Source organism: Chelonia mydas, chromosome 5 (assembly GCF_015237465.2).
Source record: "Chelonia mydas isolate rCheMyd1 chromosome 5, rCheMyd1.pri.v2, whole genome shotgun sequence".
In the NCBI taxonomy this organism is placed as follows: domain Eukaryota; kingdom Metazoa; phylum Chordata; order Testudines; family Cheloniidae; genus Chelonia; species Chelonia mydas.
In genome coordinates this window covers 107,233,021-107,250,899 of record NC_051245.2, presented here as the reverse complement: position 1 = coordinate 107,250,899, position 17,879 = coordinate 107,233,021, and the positions used below count along the sequence as shown (strand labels likewise).

The following is a 17,879-nucleotide window of genomic DNA, read 5'->3' as shown; positions in this document are numbered from 1 at the left end:
GTAATCTGTCAAAGCGCTAGGGGGAAATATTAATAAGATTTGTGCAAGCCTGGATAGAAAATATGCAGAAAGCGGCCACATTAAGCTAATTGGTGGATGAATATACACTTGTAAAAGTGCTTCTAATGGCACGTTTGCTGCTCTCCAAATGACTACTGTTAATGTGGAGAAGTGGGCTGCCTAGAAAGTCAGGACTGCTGGGACAAGAGGGTATTAAGGCATGCAGGCACAATTATTATTACCTTGCACACCGCAATATATTTTTCCCACTTTCTTCTGCATTTCAGTGCCTGTAATGTGTGCAGATAGATAACTTGCTGCACACTTTATGGATTTGAATTTTTATATTCTACCAACCTTTGCCTTTTTAGTATCATATGTGCACCCTGCCATCTTCCTTCTGTGTCACACGTGCATCTACAATTAACTTGATTTTCCTGGCATAATTTTTTTTTATGTAAACAGTCAAAAGAAAGAGGCCTCTTAAGATCATTTTGTATATATTGCAAGTAATAATGCATGTTTCCCTAATGAATACTAAAGACAGAAATCAGTCTTCCTGTTCTTCTGCCATTCATATACTCAGCATAGAGCACAACTAAATTTCTTTATTGAGTCGCAACTTTGTGTTGAATCAGAGACTAAGTGTTTTGTGACATCTACTTACACTTATCAGTACTTTTTACTCCAGTGTTATGGTCTTTGGATGAAATACTAAATTCCTCCTTCTGTTACTATCCTGGCAAATCTCCCACTGACTTCAATGGGAGCTTTGCCTATGAGATCATCAGGACTTGGTCCTTTGTTTCTTATTTTTTCCAGATAATATTGACTAAATGGTTCATAGATTTAAGGCCAAAGAGGACCGTTATGATAATCTAGTCTGATCTGAATGTTGGGTATCCTGCTTTGTTTTCACTGTGGTGAACATTAGATATAGTCACTGACTATAGGATATAGGACAGGGGTGGCCAACCTCTGGCTCCGGAGCCACATGCAGCTCTTCAGAGTTTAATGTGCGGCTCCTTGCTTAGGCACCGACTCTGGGGCTGGAGCTACAGGCGCCAACTTTCCAATGTGCTACAGGGTGCTCACTGCTCAATCCCTGGCTCTGCCCCAGGCCCTGTCCCCACTCCACTCCTTCCCCCCCACCCTTCCCCTGAGTCTGGTGCGCCTTTGCTCCTCCACCTCTTCTCCCCACCCCTCCAAGCCTCCTGCACACCACAAAACAGCCGATTGCGGTATGCGGGAGGGACAGGGATTGAGGGTTATTTCCTGAGCAGCGGTGCTGCTGGCAGGTGGGAGACACTGGAGGCTAGTGGGGGGGAGCTGACGGGGGGCTGCTGATGTGTTACTGTGGCTCTTTGGCAATGCACATTGGTAAATTCTGGCTCCTTCTCAGGCGCAGGTTGGCCTCCCGTGATATAGGACGTGACGATTCATCTACACGTGCTTTGTATCGTAGCAGAGATCTTGGCTGAACAGCACCTAGGCAACTGTTGGAGCTATATATGTTGTAAATATAATAATACATCTTCAGAGCTCTCTACAAACATTTGCAAATTCTCCCAATATCCTGTCCATTATTCCTCTTTTATGAATGGCAAAACTGAAGCACAGACAAGTTTAAATGACTTGCCAAAGGCACACGGAGCCTGCAAATAGAAGCCCGGAATTGTAACTCCCAGTCCAATTATCAGTGCATTAGGTAGCACTGCCTCCCAAACTATGAAAGTTCTAAGAGTTACATTGATTACGTGATAACATTAACACCATGGGCCAAATTTTCTTAAACAATCACCAAAATAAACAGTCATTTATGCAAAATTGGTAAGTGCTTCTGAAAAATGGTGATTGCCATCGTGTAATGGGTGCTCTTCTCGAGAGTCCTTTCAGGCCTCTCCAGGTCTCCATCACCATCACCTCACTTTATTATTTTGCTCCAGCAGTCCACAGCCTGCAGTGCTATTTATATAGATTTCCATTCCATAGCCAGCTTTCCCACTTGCTTCTAGGGAAGTAGCAGCAGCAGCCAACCCTGCCTATCTCTGCCATCCTTCAGCCTCTCAGCTCTCCACTTCCAGAGCTTCCTTCCTCTTAATTTATTTTCTCCCAGGTACTGGGGTGGCTTCCCCTTCTAGTTAGCGCCTTAGCTGTAGCCCCACTTGTTAATTGATCTTCCAGTTTGGTCACAGTTAACCCATACTGGCGGGGATTCGAGTGATAGGGTATTGAGCCAGCACCTGACTCAGCACACCCTGTTACACATGGTTGTGTGTGCAACTGTATATTTTACATGCACAATTACCTCTTTGTACCAAATTACACAGGTTTTGCAAGCTCAACCCACATTCACTTTTCTTTTTTTAAAGAGTGTCCTTAAGGTCTGGCTTAAACTGCAGAAATCCAGGAAATGTAGAGTTATAACTAACTCTAAAGTGCAGAATTTCATATGCCCTGTCCATGGTGTTTCTATTTATGAGAGGCCCTATCCAGCTGTATCTGCTGGAGCACATGCATTTCCAGAAGGCTGCATATGCTTCCTGCAGAATGGCCCTACCTCCCTGAGGAACCAGGTTTGCCCTGTGCCTAAGAACAACACCCTCCGCTCCGCCCTCAATCACTTAGAACCCACTTAGTTGTGGAACTGCTTAGGGGATAAGAAGCTCTTGTAAATGCATTTTCCGTAACCACAGAGCAATAGAGAAACTGAGAGATCACCATATGTCTTTACATTTAGAATCCAAGGCTTTGGTTTTCAAAGCTGTCAAAGGCCTGGTCTACACTTGGAAATTAGGCTGGTATAACTACATCACTCAGGGATGTGGAAAAACCACACCCCTGAGCAGCGCAGTAAATCCGACCTAACTGCCGGTGTAGACAGCGCTAGGTTGATGGGAGAATTCTCCCGTCGTCCTAGCTGCTGCCTCTCAGGGAGGTGAGTAGCAACACGGATGGGATAAGTCCCTCCCACCAACGTAGGTAGCAACTTCCCTGAAGAGCTACAGCTGTGCCACTGCCGCGTTTTAAGTATAGACAAGCCCTCAGAGGGTTGGATACCCAACTTCCATGAATTTTAATAGTATTTTAATTTGGGAATCACTTCTTAGACAGCTTTGAAAATATCAGCCTGTATTGATCGTAAGAGGGTAAGTGTTCATTTGTGAAATACCTTTTGTACAGTGCCTAGCGCAATGAGTCTCACCTGGTTGTGGCCTATAGGGACTACTGCCACGACACAAATGTTAAACAATAAAATCATGTTAATGGCAGCTGCTAAAAGCTGACCATTTGGATCTTTTTAAAATTAGTAACTCAATATTTATTTATGGAGAAAGATTAGTATAATGGGGCAGTAGCGACACCATTACCAAGGTTGTCAGATTTGTCAGTTTTATGCTTCGAGCCTAATTCTTCTCCCACTTGCACAGTGTAAATCAAGTCTAACTCCACTGAAGTTAGTGGAGTTACACCAGTGTAAAACATTATAAAGAGATTCAGATCCTGGCTTCAAATCAGAATTTCTCTTCTCCAGCTAAATTCTAAGCCTCTGAATATGGGCAGGGGGGTCACTGTGGAAAAATTTGAGAGGCCCTTAACTATAAAGATCCTAGATGGAGCAGCTATGATTAAATGAAGCTGGAGCTGCAGTGATTAAATATGTTGTAACCGCACAGCGATTTTTCATATCTTTTAAAATAAAAATGCTACACACACTGTTACTAAGAGAAAAGTGATCATCTCTAATGAATTATACATTCTTATTGGGTCCACAATCAAGAGCATTGCATAACAAAGTGAATATTTTATCAAAAGTCAAACAATATGTTTTAAAAATCATAAGAAGCATTTAAAACCTGTGCCCTAGCATCCTAATAACATTACTTAAATTGAAGAGATTAATACTTTTTAGGGGGGGATGGGTAGAGGTCCAAATTAACATTTCTTTTATGAATGATAAAATAGCGTATCCTCCTCTCTTTATGAGAGATTTCTTTTCATTTGTAAATTATTTGTATTTGGATTCTAGCAGGGCGCTGATCATAAATATCTGCCAGAAAGCTCCCACTCAAGTGAAAGAGCATGGGGCAAATATATCTTCTCTCTGCCCTGCACACCCTCCCAAATGTATATATTCTTAACTTCATGCAGACTGGATATTCTACATGTACTGTGTGACAGCATTTTGTGATGGAGACTATTCGTCTGTGGAAGTAATCTGTACGTTTGGGCATGTACACTCTCTACCCAAAAACTAGTATCTATGCATGTTACTCAAATACACCTGGGATAATTTGTAAAGGGGAAGATGGGCGGATTTCACATGATGCTGCTTCCAGTTGATTAGGACTGCTTTACAATGCATTGGCCTACTCCAGCAATAGAAATCTACAGCACTCAATCTCTGAGAGGGCATGGCCATTTTGTGTTTTGGAGTAACTCCCTTGCTGAACTAGAACTTTTCCAGAACTCACTACTTTAATTCACATGGATGTACATTGCCCAACTTCTGGTTGTTGTTGTGATGTATATTCCAACTTTCTTGCCTCTACCAAAGCTTTATTTAATCAAGGAACACATTCTTTTGACTCTGTGCATCTTTATATAATTTGTTCCAACATGTTTCACCTCGTTATACCACAATCTTACAGGGCCAAGTATTCACAATGTTGTAAAGAGATTAATTATTGTGGAGATTTAAGGTTGATGGGATCTTAAGACTAGAGAAGATTTATTTCGGAGAGAGAGCGATGGGAGCCCTCTAGAGAAAATCCAGATCCTAAAGAAGTGCTGATAATTAGTGATCTACTAGGTGATACTGTTCCCTCTGTAGTAGTACTGAACCAATGCTCCAGCAGATTGGTAGTGGGGGACGGTGCTGCTGAAGGTGCTGTCTTAAGGATGAGATATAAAACAGAGGATCTGAATACTTTTGGTCAGTAAAGATCCCATAAGCCTTTTAGCAAGAGCGTGGGTGCTTAACTCCAATGTCCTGGCCAGATTTCAACTGTGGTTATTACATTCCACGTACTTAAATTCCGTTTGCAGTTTCAGTTGGACCATGGTATTCTTCACTCTCTCTGCTGTGAAGTGCTGTTATGCACAGTTAGACAGCTGCTCTGTTCCATCCCAGTCCTGGTGGCATTTCTGTGATGTTCCTCCTACATGTATGGAGACAAATTCTGCTCTTTGTAATGCTGCAGTGCGAAATGATAACCCATTTGCTGTCAAATGAAGTCAAGATTCACACTGGAGCAAAATTTGGACTGTAATCTGTAATACTGATTAGTAAAAGTTTGTAAAGCTCTTTGGGGTCCACTTGGATGAAAGTTGCAAGACAGTTATTAACATGAGGGTTGGAGTGAACTATTTGAGAAGAAACTGATAGCTTGTACTGGTAACAAGAATAAATACAAAACAGAAGCTATGCATACCTCTTATTTTCTATAGTTAGGTACATACTTGAAAGTGTCCTTCATGTTTATACTTTGATGTAGGGGAAAATCCTTTCTTTTTCTATTAGCTGTCATAAGCAAAAAACCTGATATGCATCCCATATCTTTAGGTGAAAGCAAACAAATTCAGTTCTAAGAAGTAGGGGAAAAGATCTATCTCTTTTGTGGTTTTTTTAGTACAGTAGATGTAGCAGTTAAGCCAAAAGCTAAAGATTTCCATTATTGACTGAAAACTCTGTAGTGCTGTGTCGTGTTGGTTTCTGATGCAGCAGTAGACATAAAGGACCCCTCATTCTCACAACCATAGCATGTATCATACATTTTGATGGGGGAAGACAGAGGGGGTATGGAAGGTATGTGGGGTTTGGGATGGAAAAGTCTTTAAAGTCATGGCTTTTTGTAAGTTGGGAATGTTGAATTTGGCATCAGCTGCTTATGTATGATCACAACAAGCTGGTGTATATACCTCTCTCTGATGATTGCAAAAACAAAGCAGACCTTGGGTCGATATGGCATGTAAAGAATGCCCAGCAGGAAAATAAGTATGTGGATAAATATTTCCATGAAAATCTAGACATAAGGCTAGAGCCGTGCCCATCAAAATCAGTGGGAGCTTTGCCGCTGGCCTGAAAAGGAGCATGATCTGGTGCATTTTGGCTTTTCCTATGTATATAGACATGCGCTTATGCACCTCTGTGTTGTGGTCACTTTTTTCCCAGAAAGAGATGGGATATGAACTTCCCCTAGTGTAACAGCTTGAAATTTCATTTGGAAGTAAGGAGATGCTCCTGAGAAACTCACCCAAACAAAAACAACAAACTCAAATCATGGAAATTATGTAAGGCTTTCTTTATCAGAAACAAATGTTGATATTCTGTCTGCACCCTAATTGAAACCATCCTGTGCAATTATAGTATGACTGAGTGCATTTCAGTCTGCTTTTCAGTTGTTACAGCCATATTTTCAACATATTTCCCCAAGATCAGCTAAAAAACCTACAGGTATCTAAGAAACGCTCATGGAGGGAAGATAAGTGCATAGTAAACCTTGATTTACTTCCTGAGCTAAGGAATCAAATGTGTATATCTCCATGCAATATATTTTTTAATCACTGCATTCCAGACGCTTGGTCAGTCTGTACTAAGAAATGTGTATTTAAGGTGCAGATGCAACCTTGCTAAACTAAATAATCTTGCCAAGTTGTTTTTCCTCATAATTTCAAGTGCTTCTCAGAAATTATCACAACAGTGCTCGAAAATATTCCCTGAGTGCTTCCCAGAATCTGCACTTTTTTTCTAAAAAGGAGTTTTCATTTTTTTTATTTTAACCTTTTTATTAATCTCAACTCCTGTGTAATTATTTCTCAGTGTGCATACAGTCATGTGCACGCACCCACCTTCTCTTAGCTGTGCCAAGAAGTAAATTAGAGACCTAAAAATAGGCCTGCAAAAGTGTGTGTGTAGGTGTGTGTTTCTATATAAAATTAGCAAAGGGTAATGGAGATCATAGGAGTCTTTTCAGTTTTTCACAAGAGTTTAAAGCAACTTGATTTTAAAACAGAAGTTCTAGGTTGAAAAAGGCATATATGTTGCATAGAGGCCACCCTCGCTTTTTAAATAGGCAACTTTTAAGTTGAGAGGCTTTCCGGCTGAATCAAAAACTTACAAGTTATGAAGTTCAAAGAGCCCCAGGAAACCAAATCTCCCCCTTGCCAGCCCTCCCCAATTAAACTCATAAAAATTAGGGTGACCTTTGTGTTTGTCTTCTACTCTAACCTATTTGTATCCTCTGAGATAATCCTCCTAAACCCACCACTTGTTCTGATGTGACCTAGAAGTTAGGACAAGATGCATCCTGACACATCTTGTCCTAACCTACAGGTCAGTAGAAATCAGGAGAGAAGTTCAGGATGATTAACCGTGACACTGCTTCACAGACCCAATACAGTGTGTGTACGTGTGTATCTGTGTCTACACTAATAATATAGCTCAAGAGAAAACTGAGTGTGTGTTTAGACCTGGAGAGAGGAAGATTTAAGGTTATAGGTCTTGTGCCCTTCGAGGTTAATTTTATATGATTTCGAGGCTTGAAGAATTCTCTCTTTCTGAAATCAGAAGAGAGCCACCAATACATGAAATCAGGCTCCATGGCCAGGGAAGCAAGAGCGCCCATTGTATTGCTGTGCAGGGTAAGCATGCTTGTCGACTGGCTTGCTTAGAGGTAAAAGCACACACTGGTATCTTTACACCGACTGACTGACTTGTACATATTGTCACAGGAGGCTTGGCTTCATCGGTACTGAGCTGAAAAAAAGTAATATAAATTGGAGCCTTTTGTCATGAAAAATTTAAATGTGGATATGATTTAATGGCTTTGGGGAGAAAATTTAGTATGAGAGATTGTAAGAAACAAGAAATCGATTACATGTAAGAAAGGACTTGAACTTCTAATCAAGTATTAAGGTGTACAAAGAGATCCCTAGCTAGTTATAGCTTAATTCAAAGGGATAATGGTTAGATTTTTTTTTTAATTTTCAAGTTTTATCAAAAAATGACATTCCTATTTGCTCTTTATCTAGTTCTGAATTTTAATACATACTTACAGTGATTTATAGAAACCATCACTATGTAAATATTGAACTGTGCGTTATGCAGTGTACATAGGTGCTATATTTTCTATGAAATATAGTGACCCCAAACTACTTTTCTGTATTGTTAGAAAAATTGTATTTCTAGCTAAAAAATAACAATAGACAACTTGTGAATATAAACTGCTGTTTCTTAAATTAAAAAAAAAATCTACCTGTAATTTATTAATCCAGCCTACAGTGTCTTCAAGTCAATAGCATGCATGTTTAATATTCTTTACTACATATGAATGTGTCCTTCAATAAAGCAATATAACGTTCACAACATGGACAACAAAATAAAGATTTGCTCAAAATCTGACAAAAGCAAAACAGTTTGCAGGGTAGTTATAGTCGTGTTGGTCCCAGCTTATGAGAGAGACAAGGTGGGTGAGGTAATATCTTTTATTGGACCAACTTTATTGGACCTTGTCTCTTTCACCAACAGAAGTTGGTACAGTAAAGGATATTATCTCACCATCCTTTTCTCTCTAAAAGTAAAACTGGAGAAGTGTGCATGATTAACTACAACCAGCTTCCCCACACATGCTACCTTTATCACCGTTAGGGAAAACTGTGTAAATCCTAGTCCTTGTACAGCTTGTAGGACTGGCCCTAAAGATGTTAATGGAGGGTGGTTTTGGGAATTAGTAATTGAATCTTTAGCTCTGCTGAGCTGTCACTCAATACGGCTGGTAGGAGTAGCCTAAGGTTGCTTTAAGCCAACTGTCTGATTCCACTGGGCTGTTGTCTTTGTGCTAGCTGAGGATAACCCCATGCCAATCAAATCCCCAACTGCTTGTTTAAGAGCTCATTGGCACTGTAGCCGAGTCTGAGGATTTGGCCCCCCAATGTTTCATTGTCTTCCTCACAACTCTAGAAAATCCTGTAGTAGATACTGTAAGAGTATACATAAGTGTAACATTTTGGCATTGAAAGAGGAACAATTTAGGCAAAGTGTCAGGAAAACTTCTCTTAGTGAGGATATGTATTAAACTGCAGAATAACCTCCAAAGGGAAGTGGTGGAAGCCCCATCACGTGGGACATTTCAGTCTAAGCTTGACAAAATACTAAATGTGTGCCATAAGAACCAATTCCACAAGTCTCCTGAGTGATCTGATTGACCTCTTGATGTCTTACTTGTAGGTTTCTATGGGCTCCACAACAGAGAAGCCCACTGTTTTCCAGCAAATGGCACAATCCAAATCTGATTTCTTTATTTATGAATCTATCCACATTTATAAAACAGACATCTCCTACTGCACAAGCCTCTGGATGTAAAAAACATACATTGCTATCAGTAGTGCATTACAAACACCCACAGTTGGCAGCAATCCGACAGTCCCCGACTCAATCCAAGTAAACCCTATAAATTAGGAGAGGAACTCTTAGATCCTGCCTCCAAACAATATGAGGCGAGGCCTTTTCCATCTATTTAAACTCTGACTCAGATAAAAGCTGTTGGGGGCGGGGGGAAGGAGGGGCTCAAAATTTGAACTGTGAGGCCATTTTAGGGTCCAGGTGAGATACTAGTATTTAAAAAATGTAGAATCATTGTGGCAAGGAAGGGCAGGCTTGGTGGAGGTGGTGGTGGAATTGAATGGAGAAATAGGGAACCTTTTGAAAAATATGCAGGGAAAATAGTCAAAAGATAACCAGTTTGGAATTTGGAAGGAAGGAAAGTGTAGTCCCAGTTCCAAGGACTTCCTGCCCTTTTGGATCAATTGCATTGAATCACACTGAGTTCCTGCAAAACAGGCATTCCCTTCCAGCAGGACAGGTGGAATTCTAAGGCTGTAGGAGTTAGAGAAGCCCTTACTATGTTAGGAAAAGTATTCAAAGCTTTGGCTGCTTACTGAACCAAATCAACAAATTATAGCCTTATCCTGCAAGCAGCTCTTCACAAGGAGGTCCCTTAATCTGCCTGGATCCCCACTGATGAAGGCTCCACGTGAGTGCAGTGATCTGCCTACATGGATCAACTTGCAGGATTAAGGTCAATTTAAGGTTTTCCCCATTGTTATAGTTCTGTCATGGGTTAATTACATTCTTGTTAGATTGGATTGTGTGATATCACTCATACCTGGTACCATGAACCATGTTCGTGGCTCTATAGCCACATCTTAGATATTGCAGCATAAGTGACATTAACTCATTTCATTAGCTTTGCATCGTATGATTTTAGCTAAATCTGAACTAAAATAAGCAAAACCAGTCCTAGCCAGAGTTTTACGTGTATGTTTCATCATTTGAGAAAATAGTGATTTACAATGCTATAAAATTAATGTGAAAAAACCTAGAATCATTACTGCAATGTGGTAAATAATTTTCATATTTTCACATAAATACACTGTTTTTTCTACTCAAACCACTTCTGATGATTTTTGCTGCATAGGGTAATCCTAAATGTTTAGACAGGGCTCTAAATCTGGGATCCAAGATTTTAAAAAAACCAAAAATACAGCACTGAGGAGTTCCATGCAGAGGTATCTGGCAGTTCTATGCAGTAGACACTGGGGCACCTCTGCTTGATGGTCATGGGACAGGGTTTGTTGGTAGCTACAGAGGTGGTGATATGTCCAGCGTTAGCCCAAAGGGAGAGATGTTGATAAAATGTATTCATTATGTAAGTATTTTATTACATTTTTATCAATACAGGCTGGAATGGATTGCCTGACATTACAGTGCAGAATTTTTAAGTTCTACCTTCAGGCAAATCTCATACTTACTAGCAAAAATGAAAGTGTGAAATGCTTTTTAATGTATATTTAACAACAGATAGTCTACTGATTACTGATGTGTATTCTCTCTGGACTTTTCCCTTGCTATCAGAAGGTGATGTTAAGAGACAACACTTTTTTATACATTTATGTTCTCCACATCCATCAAATGTTTACTTTTTAAATATTTGTAACTGTCATTTGTAACAAGCCTGTAAAAAAGTTATATTTTAAGTGTAAATCAAACCCAGGTTGGAAGTTTGCACTCAATTGCCAGTAACAGTTCAGTAAGACTCAAAAGCAATGTTTCCCTTCCTCCCCCCAGTTTCAGCCTTTTGATGTGCGTTGGCAGTAAATGCAATTTTATATATTGCTCTTGTGGAAAAATGTAGGTTAATATTTTTATGCTACTTTTTAATTGTATTGGTTCAAATTCTTTGAGATGCATTTTACAAGATTGCTCCTAATTGAATTCAGTCTTATGTCTCCTTACATTTAAGAGGTAATTCTATCAAATGCATTTATTTCATTCTTTCCTATAGTGTCACCATTTTGTAAGGATTAAGGTACAGTTTTCTGTATTTACAGTGGGCTGCACAGCAAGAATTCATGTCTTAAACTAATGTCTGCGAAGCAGTTGCATAGTACATAGATCATGTTGTTATAATGGCAGTATTGAAGGCATTTTAGATCACAGAGCCCCAGTCGTCTACATTTTGTTTGCTTTGACATTATTAAACTCAATCTGTTTCTCTAACTTGTGACTCTAATTACTACATTTGCATGGCAGAAAAGTTTGCTTTGTGGATCGACTTCTATTAACACTGTTTGCATGTTGTTTTCTGAGCTTAGTGTTTCATGTACAGGCAGCAGAGCACCTTCTATCGAATTCAATAATTATGCAGAATCAATAAGTTTTTTTTCTTTGTGTTTGTCTTTGTTGTTTCTTTGATATGGCCTCTAGGATGCTGCAGGCAAGGTGCTGGACCGCTGGGCCATCATGTCCAGGGAAGAAGAGATTATTACCCTTCAGCAGTTTCTAAGATTTGGAGAAACCAAATCCATCGTGGAGCTGATGGCAATTCAAGAAAAAGAAGGGCAGGCTGTGGCTGTGCCATCTTCAAAGACAGATTCAGATATAAGGACTTTTATTGAAAGCAATAATCGCACTAGGAGCCCAAGTCTCCTTGCTCACCTGGAGAACAGCAACCCTTCCAGCATTCATCACTTTGAAAACATCCCTAACAGCCTTGCGTTTCTGCTTCCATTCCAGTACATAAATCCCGTCTCTGCTCCATTGCTGGGGCTGCCTCCAAATGGCCTCCTGCTGGAACAGCCTGCTCTGAGGCTGCGTGAGCCAAGCCTTTCTACCCAAAATGAATATAATGAAAGCAGTGAATCTGAAGTTTCTCCCACTCCTTTCAAGAATGAGCAGACATCCAGCAGGAATGCTTTGACCAGCATCACAAATGTAGAACCCAAAACTGAGCCAGCCTGTGTGTCTCCTGTTCAAACATCAACACCCATTAATGATTTGTCCAAAACTGAGCACACGAAAAGCTCATTCAGGATTCACAGAATGAGAAGAATGGGATCGGCATCAAGAAAAGGGAGAGTGTTCTGCAATGCGTGCGGTAAAACTTTCTATGACAAAGGTACTCTCAAAATCCACTACAATGCAGTTCATCTTAAAATCAAACACCGGTGCACGATTGAAGGCTGCAACATGGTCTTCAGCTCCCTTAGAAGTCGCAATCGTCACAGTGCTAACCCTAACCCCCGCCTTCACATGCCTATGCTAAGGAACAACCGAGACAAAGATCTAATCCGTGCTACATCAGGAGCTGCCACCCCCGTCATAGCAAGTACAAAATCCGGTCTTACCTTAACGAGTCCTGGTCGGCCTCCAATGGGTTTTACTACTCCCCCATTAGACCCTGTACTACAGAACCCTCTTTCTAGCCAGCTGGTGTTTCCAGCTTTAAAGACTGTCCAGCCTGTTCCTCCTTTTTACAGAAGTTTACTTACTCCTGGAGAGATGGTGAGCCCTCCAACCTCATTACCCACCAGTCCCATCATACCAACAGGTGGTTCAGTGGAGCAGCATCCTCCCCTTCCTTCAGAGTCATCGGTACCTGTGATGGTGATGCCTACCCATGAGCCTAATGCTGACCTTGCCCCTAAAAAGAAACCAAGGAAGTCAAGCATGCCAGTTAAAATAGAAAAGGAAGTTATTGATACTGCTGACGAGTTTGACGATGAAGATGATGAAGCTAATGACAACAGCACAATGGCTAACGATATTGGTCATGACAATCACTGCCATTCGCAGGAGGAAATGAGCCCAGGATTGTCTGTGAAAGACTTTTCTAAAAACGGTAGAAGCAGATGCATTTCCAGGACAGAGATAAGAAGGGCAGACAGCATGACCTCAGAAGACCAAGAGCATGAGAGAGACTATGAAAACGAGTCAGAATCCTCAGAGCCAAAATTGTGTGAGGAATCCATGGAAGGTGATGAACACATGCATGAATCCAATGAAAAGTCTATGATGAACAGTGAGATGCCAGATGAAAATCACAATGAATCTTCTCACCGGGATGTAATTAAGGTGAAGGAAGAGTTTACAGACCCTACCTATGATATGTTTTACATGAGCCAATATGGACTGTATAATGGGGGCAGTGCCAGTATGGCTGCCCTTCATGAAAGTTTCACTTCAACATTCAACTACAACAGTCCTCAGAAGTTCTCTCCAGAAGGTGACCTATGTTCCAGCCCAGATCCCAAGATCTGCTATGTCTGCAAGAAGAGTTTCAAAAGTTCCTATAGTGTGAAGCTTCACTACAGGAACGTTCATTTAAAAGAGATGCATGTCTGCACAGTGGCTGGCTGTAACGCTGCCTTCCCATCACGGAGAAGCAGAGACAGGTCAGTACATATTAATTAATTTCTACATTATTGTGTCGAATTACATAAGAAAATCCAATTTTAGGTAGATGAAGAAATAGAGAGAGACACACAGTAATGACAAGTGACAGTCGTGCCCCCTTGGCATTGAAGGGGTGTTAATCACTTTAGGTTTTCATTGTTTTACATTCAGAATAGTATATACTATGTCATTGTCTTATGTGATTGGCTAGATAATGTCATTCTTTCTGTGTGTGTGTGTGTGTTGTGTATACACTTTTGTATATAAGCTGCAGCTTTTACACATTCAGCTTTTTCTCCCTACATCTTTCCAATCAAGGAAAGCTTCTATTAAATATATAATAATTATATACAACAGAAATATCTTCACACATACACATTGATACATAGAAACAGGAATGGATGGAGGGAAAAAACTGTAGGAATAGGATACAAGAACAACCCCCATCTCTGTAGGCTTAAGTACAAATGAATAGGAATCATTAATGGATATTCATTCTGCCATATAAACAATTATAAGAAACAAAATTAAATGTTAGCATTAGGGAAATGGTTCTCTCTTTCCATGGGGGAACCTGTATCTTTTTTTCCTAATATAACCATTCAGTCCAGCTTTATTTTCTTCTCTGACTGTGAGTAACTCCGATTCACTCTGATGGGGTAATGTATATGCAGAAAGGGGAGACTAGACCCCTACATATTTTTAAGGGTATGTTCTGCCGGGTCTTCAGATGACATCACATTGTAGTTATGTTGCATCAGTACTGAAACAGTTGGGCATAAACAGAAGCAGCTGGTCCTAAACCTCTTTGGCCTTTTTTAAAATATTTTTTTTAATTCCTAAAGAAAATGTAATATAAATGGAATTTTTCAAGGTGGTCTGTGGTAGGATAACACAGTTATTCCATACTTGTGAAAACAAGCTCTCAGACATGATGATGAATATATTGTTACACAATGAAATATCCCCTATAGATTCACAGCATTGGGTTTGTGTTGTGATGGTGAGAGTGATTCATCACTTGAGTTTGTTTGTTTGTTTGTTTGTTTAATATTTTCATTACAGAGTAAAAATTCAGCAGAGAGAGAGAGAGGAAGGAAATTGAACTCAGCTAAACATTTCACACATATTTTCTGTGTCTTGTTCCATTGAAATTTCTGGGGTTTGCATGTGGATACAGGGTATAATATAAAATAGAAGCAATTTAGTGTGAAGAAGGTTAGGAAGCCAAATCTCACTTTTTCTGGAGAATCTAGCTCCAGCATATCAGTTTTGAGATCCACTAAATAGAAAATGTGAACATAAATTAGAAAAAACTGTAAATAGAGTAGAATAAACTCGAAAATTTGTTTCACCAGTGAGATTAGATCAATTAAAATCAAACACCTAAAACTAAATTAAGTTCACTGTCTTGCCAGTCGATCCAGCCTTGTGGAGAACTGCTAGCCTCAGTGGAGCTGGACCTAAGAGCCTAGCAGGTTCAGGGCCTCAGTAAGTGAAATCCTGTGCTGACTTATACCACACATTGTGTCCTTAAAGTTGATGGAATTGCAGAGGATTTGTTAGTGCAGAATTTGGCTCAGTCTGTGTGTTTTCTCAAGTGAGTTATAAAATGTCAGTCATGTGCTAAGTAAACCCCGTTTTGTATTCAGTGTGCAAAAAGAGAAGTGGCTAGTTTAGGATTTGGAATGTTATTTGGAATGTTAAATTTCATCAGGAAACAGTTAACTTGATAGATTATGCTAATAATAAAGAAGTTAGTTCAGTGGACATATATTAGGAGAAAAAGACCATCATGATGACATGTGTAAAGTATTTATGAGAACTGAACATTTAAAGACAGGGCACAGTTTGAAAGTATTTCATGAACTATATAGGATACTTTGATTTAGCTTATTGAAAGCAAGCCATGAAAGTGAAATATATGATTCATAAACTTAAAATGCTGACTGCTTTCTTAAAGATAAAATTATTATTTACATATGAGTTTGCATTGTACTCAGCATGGGAACATCTTTCCAGTTTCACCTCACAAATAGTATTCAGAATACGTTTCAGTTATGTGAGAGTCTTCTTGATAACTTGGGACAACAGAAATCCACAAGTTCTGAGGATTTAAGGTTGTGATAGTGTACTTGAAAAGGTTTAAAGGCTAGGTACAATTTGGATGAGGCTTCAAGTCTGATGCTTTTTGAGACTCACCAAAACTTTCAGGTCTGCAGAATTTGTCTGGAAAAAACTTACAGAAACCAGGAACTCTCACAAGATTTCTGATAATTCTTGCAAACATTTGGTCAGGAAGTATCATAAGAAACCATCTTTATTGTTCACTGTATTTCAGCAATTCCATGTCTGGTCTTGGCCAGGACTAGGAAGTCTAGAAGTGCCCAGAAATGAAAGTGTGTGCAAAAGGAGGGGTATGAGAATGAATCAAAGATTCTTTTTATTTAATCCTCAAAAAAATTGTTTTATTCAAGTTTGGGTTGAAGGGAGAGTCTTATTTTATCCAAGCCACGTAGCCTACCCAATGAAGGATTTTTTGCTGATTTTTAAAGAATCTTTTTTATTTAAAGGGAAAAAAGCTTAGATCGTTAAGTTCCTAGCCTTTTGGGTTTCAGACAGAGCCTCAAAGATGTAAACTAATCTATGGTGTCTTATTGGCTTTGCTGCCAAATAACGAAAGCAATAACATTGAGAAGTGAGAACTTCTTCCAGTCACCTTAATGGACTATTAACTTTAAAACCTAATTATAACCATTTCACTTTTAATTGCTGTACCTGAAATAAGAAATATCCAACTAATGTACATAGCAAGTAAGCCTGGACATACGTGTCATGTTCTGATGTGACATTTATTTGGGCAGGTGTATGTAACAATAAGTCTTCACATTTTGATTGTGTAGATAGTCATATATTCCACTGAATATTTCTGACTATCCAGATGAATCCAAAAGTTCTTTGCAGTCCTTGCAAATTAAAATTAAAAAGGTATTTCTAATACCACCTTCTAAAAACTTTTGGATTCTTCCCATCATGTGGCTTGCAGGATTTAGTGAGGTTTCCTTATTTAAATTTTTTCTACAATTGTTTTGAAAAAATAAAACAAGCCGTGAAGATGGTTGAGTTTAATAAGGTGATAAATAGTTTTGATTGATCTTTTTCCCCCTTTCAATTGCATCTGGTACAATGTATAACCTTGTGCAACCTAACTCTAGTTAATCTAAACGTGGTTATGTTCCCCAGGCTTAGTGTGTGCTCAGAAAACTCCCCTGATGCTCCAGTTGGTGACCCAGAGTGTGGCCCTTTTAAAACTGACTTTCAAAGTATGGAGGTCCACAGTGCAACCTTAGTTACCTAAGGCAGCTGGTCAGCTTCCCCTACCATTCAAATACCCTTTTATCTGAAAGTTTTGGATATCTCCTGAGATGTATTTATATGCAGGGATGTCCTATATTAAAATTACTGAGTCTGAAACAGTATGGCTATCTAAAATCAGATGAAGGTGAACAGAAGTCTGAGAGGGATAGACTGACATGGAATATACCTATTTTGGATACTTTCCCCCATGCATGCATCCCCTAATTTTTCAAGATATTGCAGACAGAAAAAGGGACAGAAGTGGGGTTTTTACTCAAGAAAGTTTATGCCCAAATAAATCTATTAGTCTTTAAGGTGCCACCGGACTCCTTGTTGTTTTTGTAGAAACCCTACAATTATTGTCAGAAGTCTCCACAGGGTTCTGTTATCCCTCTAAAGTTCATAAGAAGTTGTTTTTTATGATTTAAGCCCCACAGTGTCTGGATTCTTTTTTGAACTGATATTCTGTTCATCACCTTTCCCACCCATTACCAGAAGTGCTTATGAAATCTACAAGCTTTGCTATCTCTATCTTTAACTTTGATCTCCTTCCTAAAGAGAGCAGTGCACACATTCTTTCTAGCTTGCTTTTGTTCATTCTTTCTTTTCAGTCCCATTGTTCTCGGAATCATTTACTGTTTCTGCTCTCACCTTCCCTCCTTCTTGCAGCAGCTCAGGCATTTTTGACTCTTCAGTTCTTCTGCTAGTGGAGCCTCACAGGGTATGCCTTCTGGCAGGAAAGCAACAAAGAGTGGAAGAGAAGAGAAATCATGCCATAGGCGGTGGT

At 39.6% G+C, this 17,879-nt stretch overlaps 1 protein-coding gene across 5 annotated transcripts in view; it reads left to right on the top strand.

Moving 5' to 3' along the window:
- The window catches only part of BNC2 (basonuclin 2), a 429,551-nt gene that overhangs the window by 393,275 nt on the left and 18,397 nt on the right, over positions 1-17,879 (top strand). For all 5 annotated transcript variants that reach the window (XM_043547733.1, XM_043547732.1, XM_043547734.1 and 2 more), the window contains one exon: positions 11,768-13,734. In XM_043547733.1, coding sequence (XP_043403668.1) covers positions 11,768-13,734 — 1,967 coding nt within the window. The remainder of the gene's footprint in view (positions 1-11,767; positions 13,735-17,879) is intronic.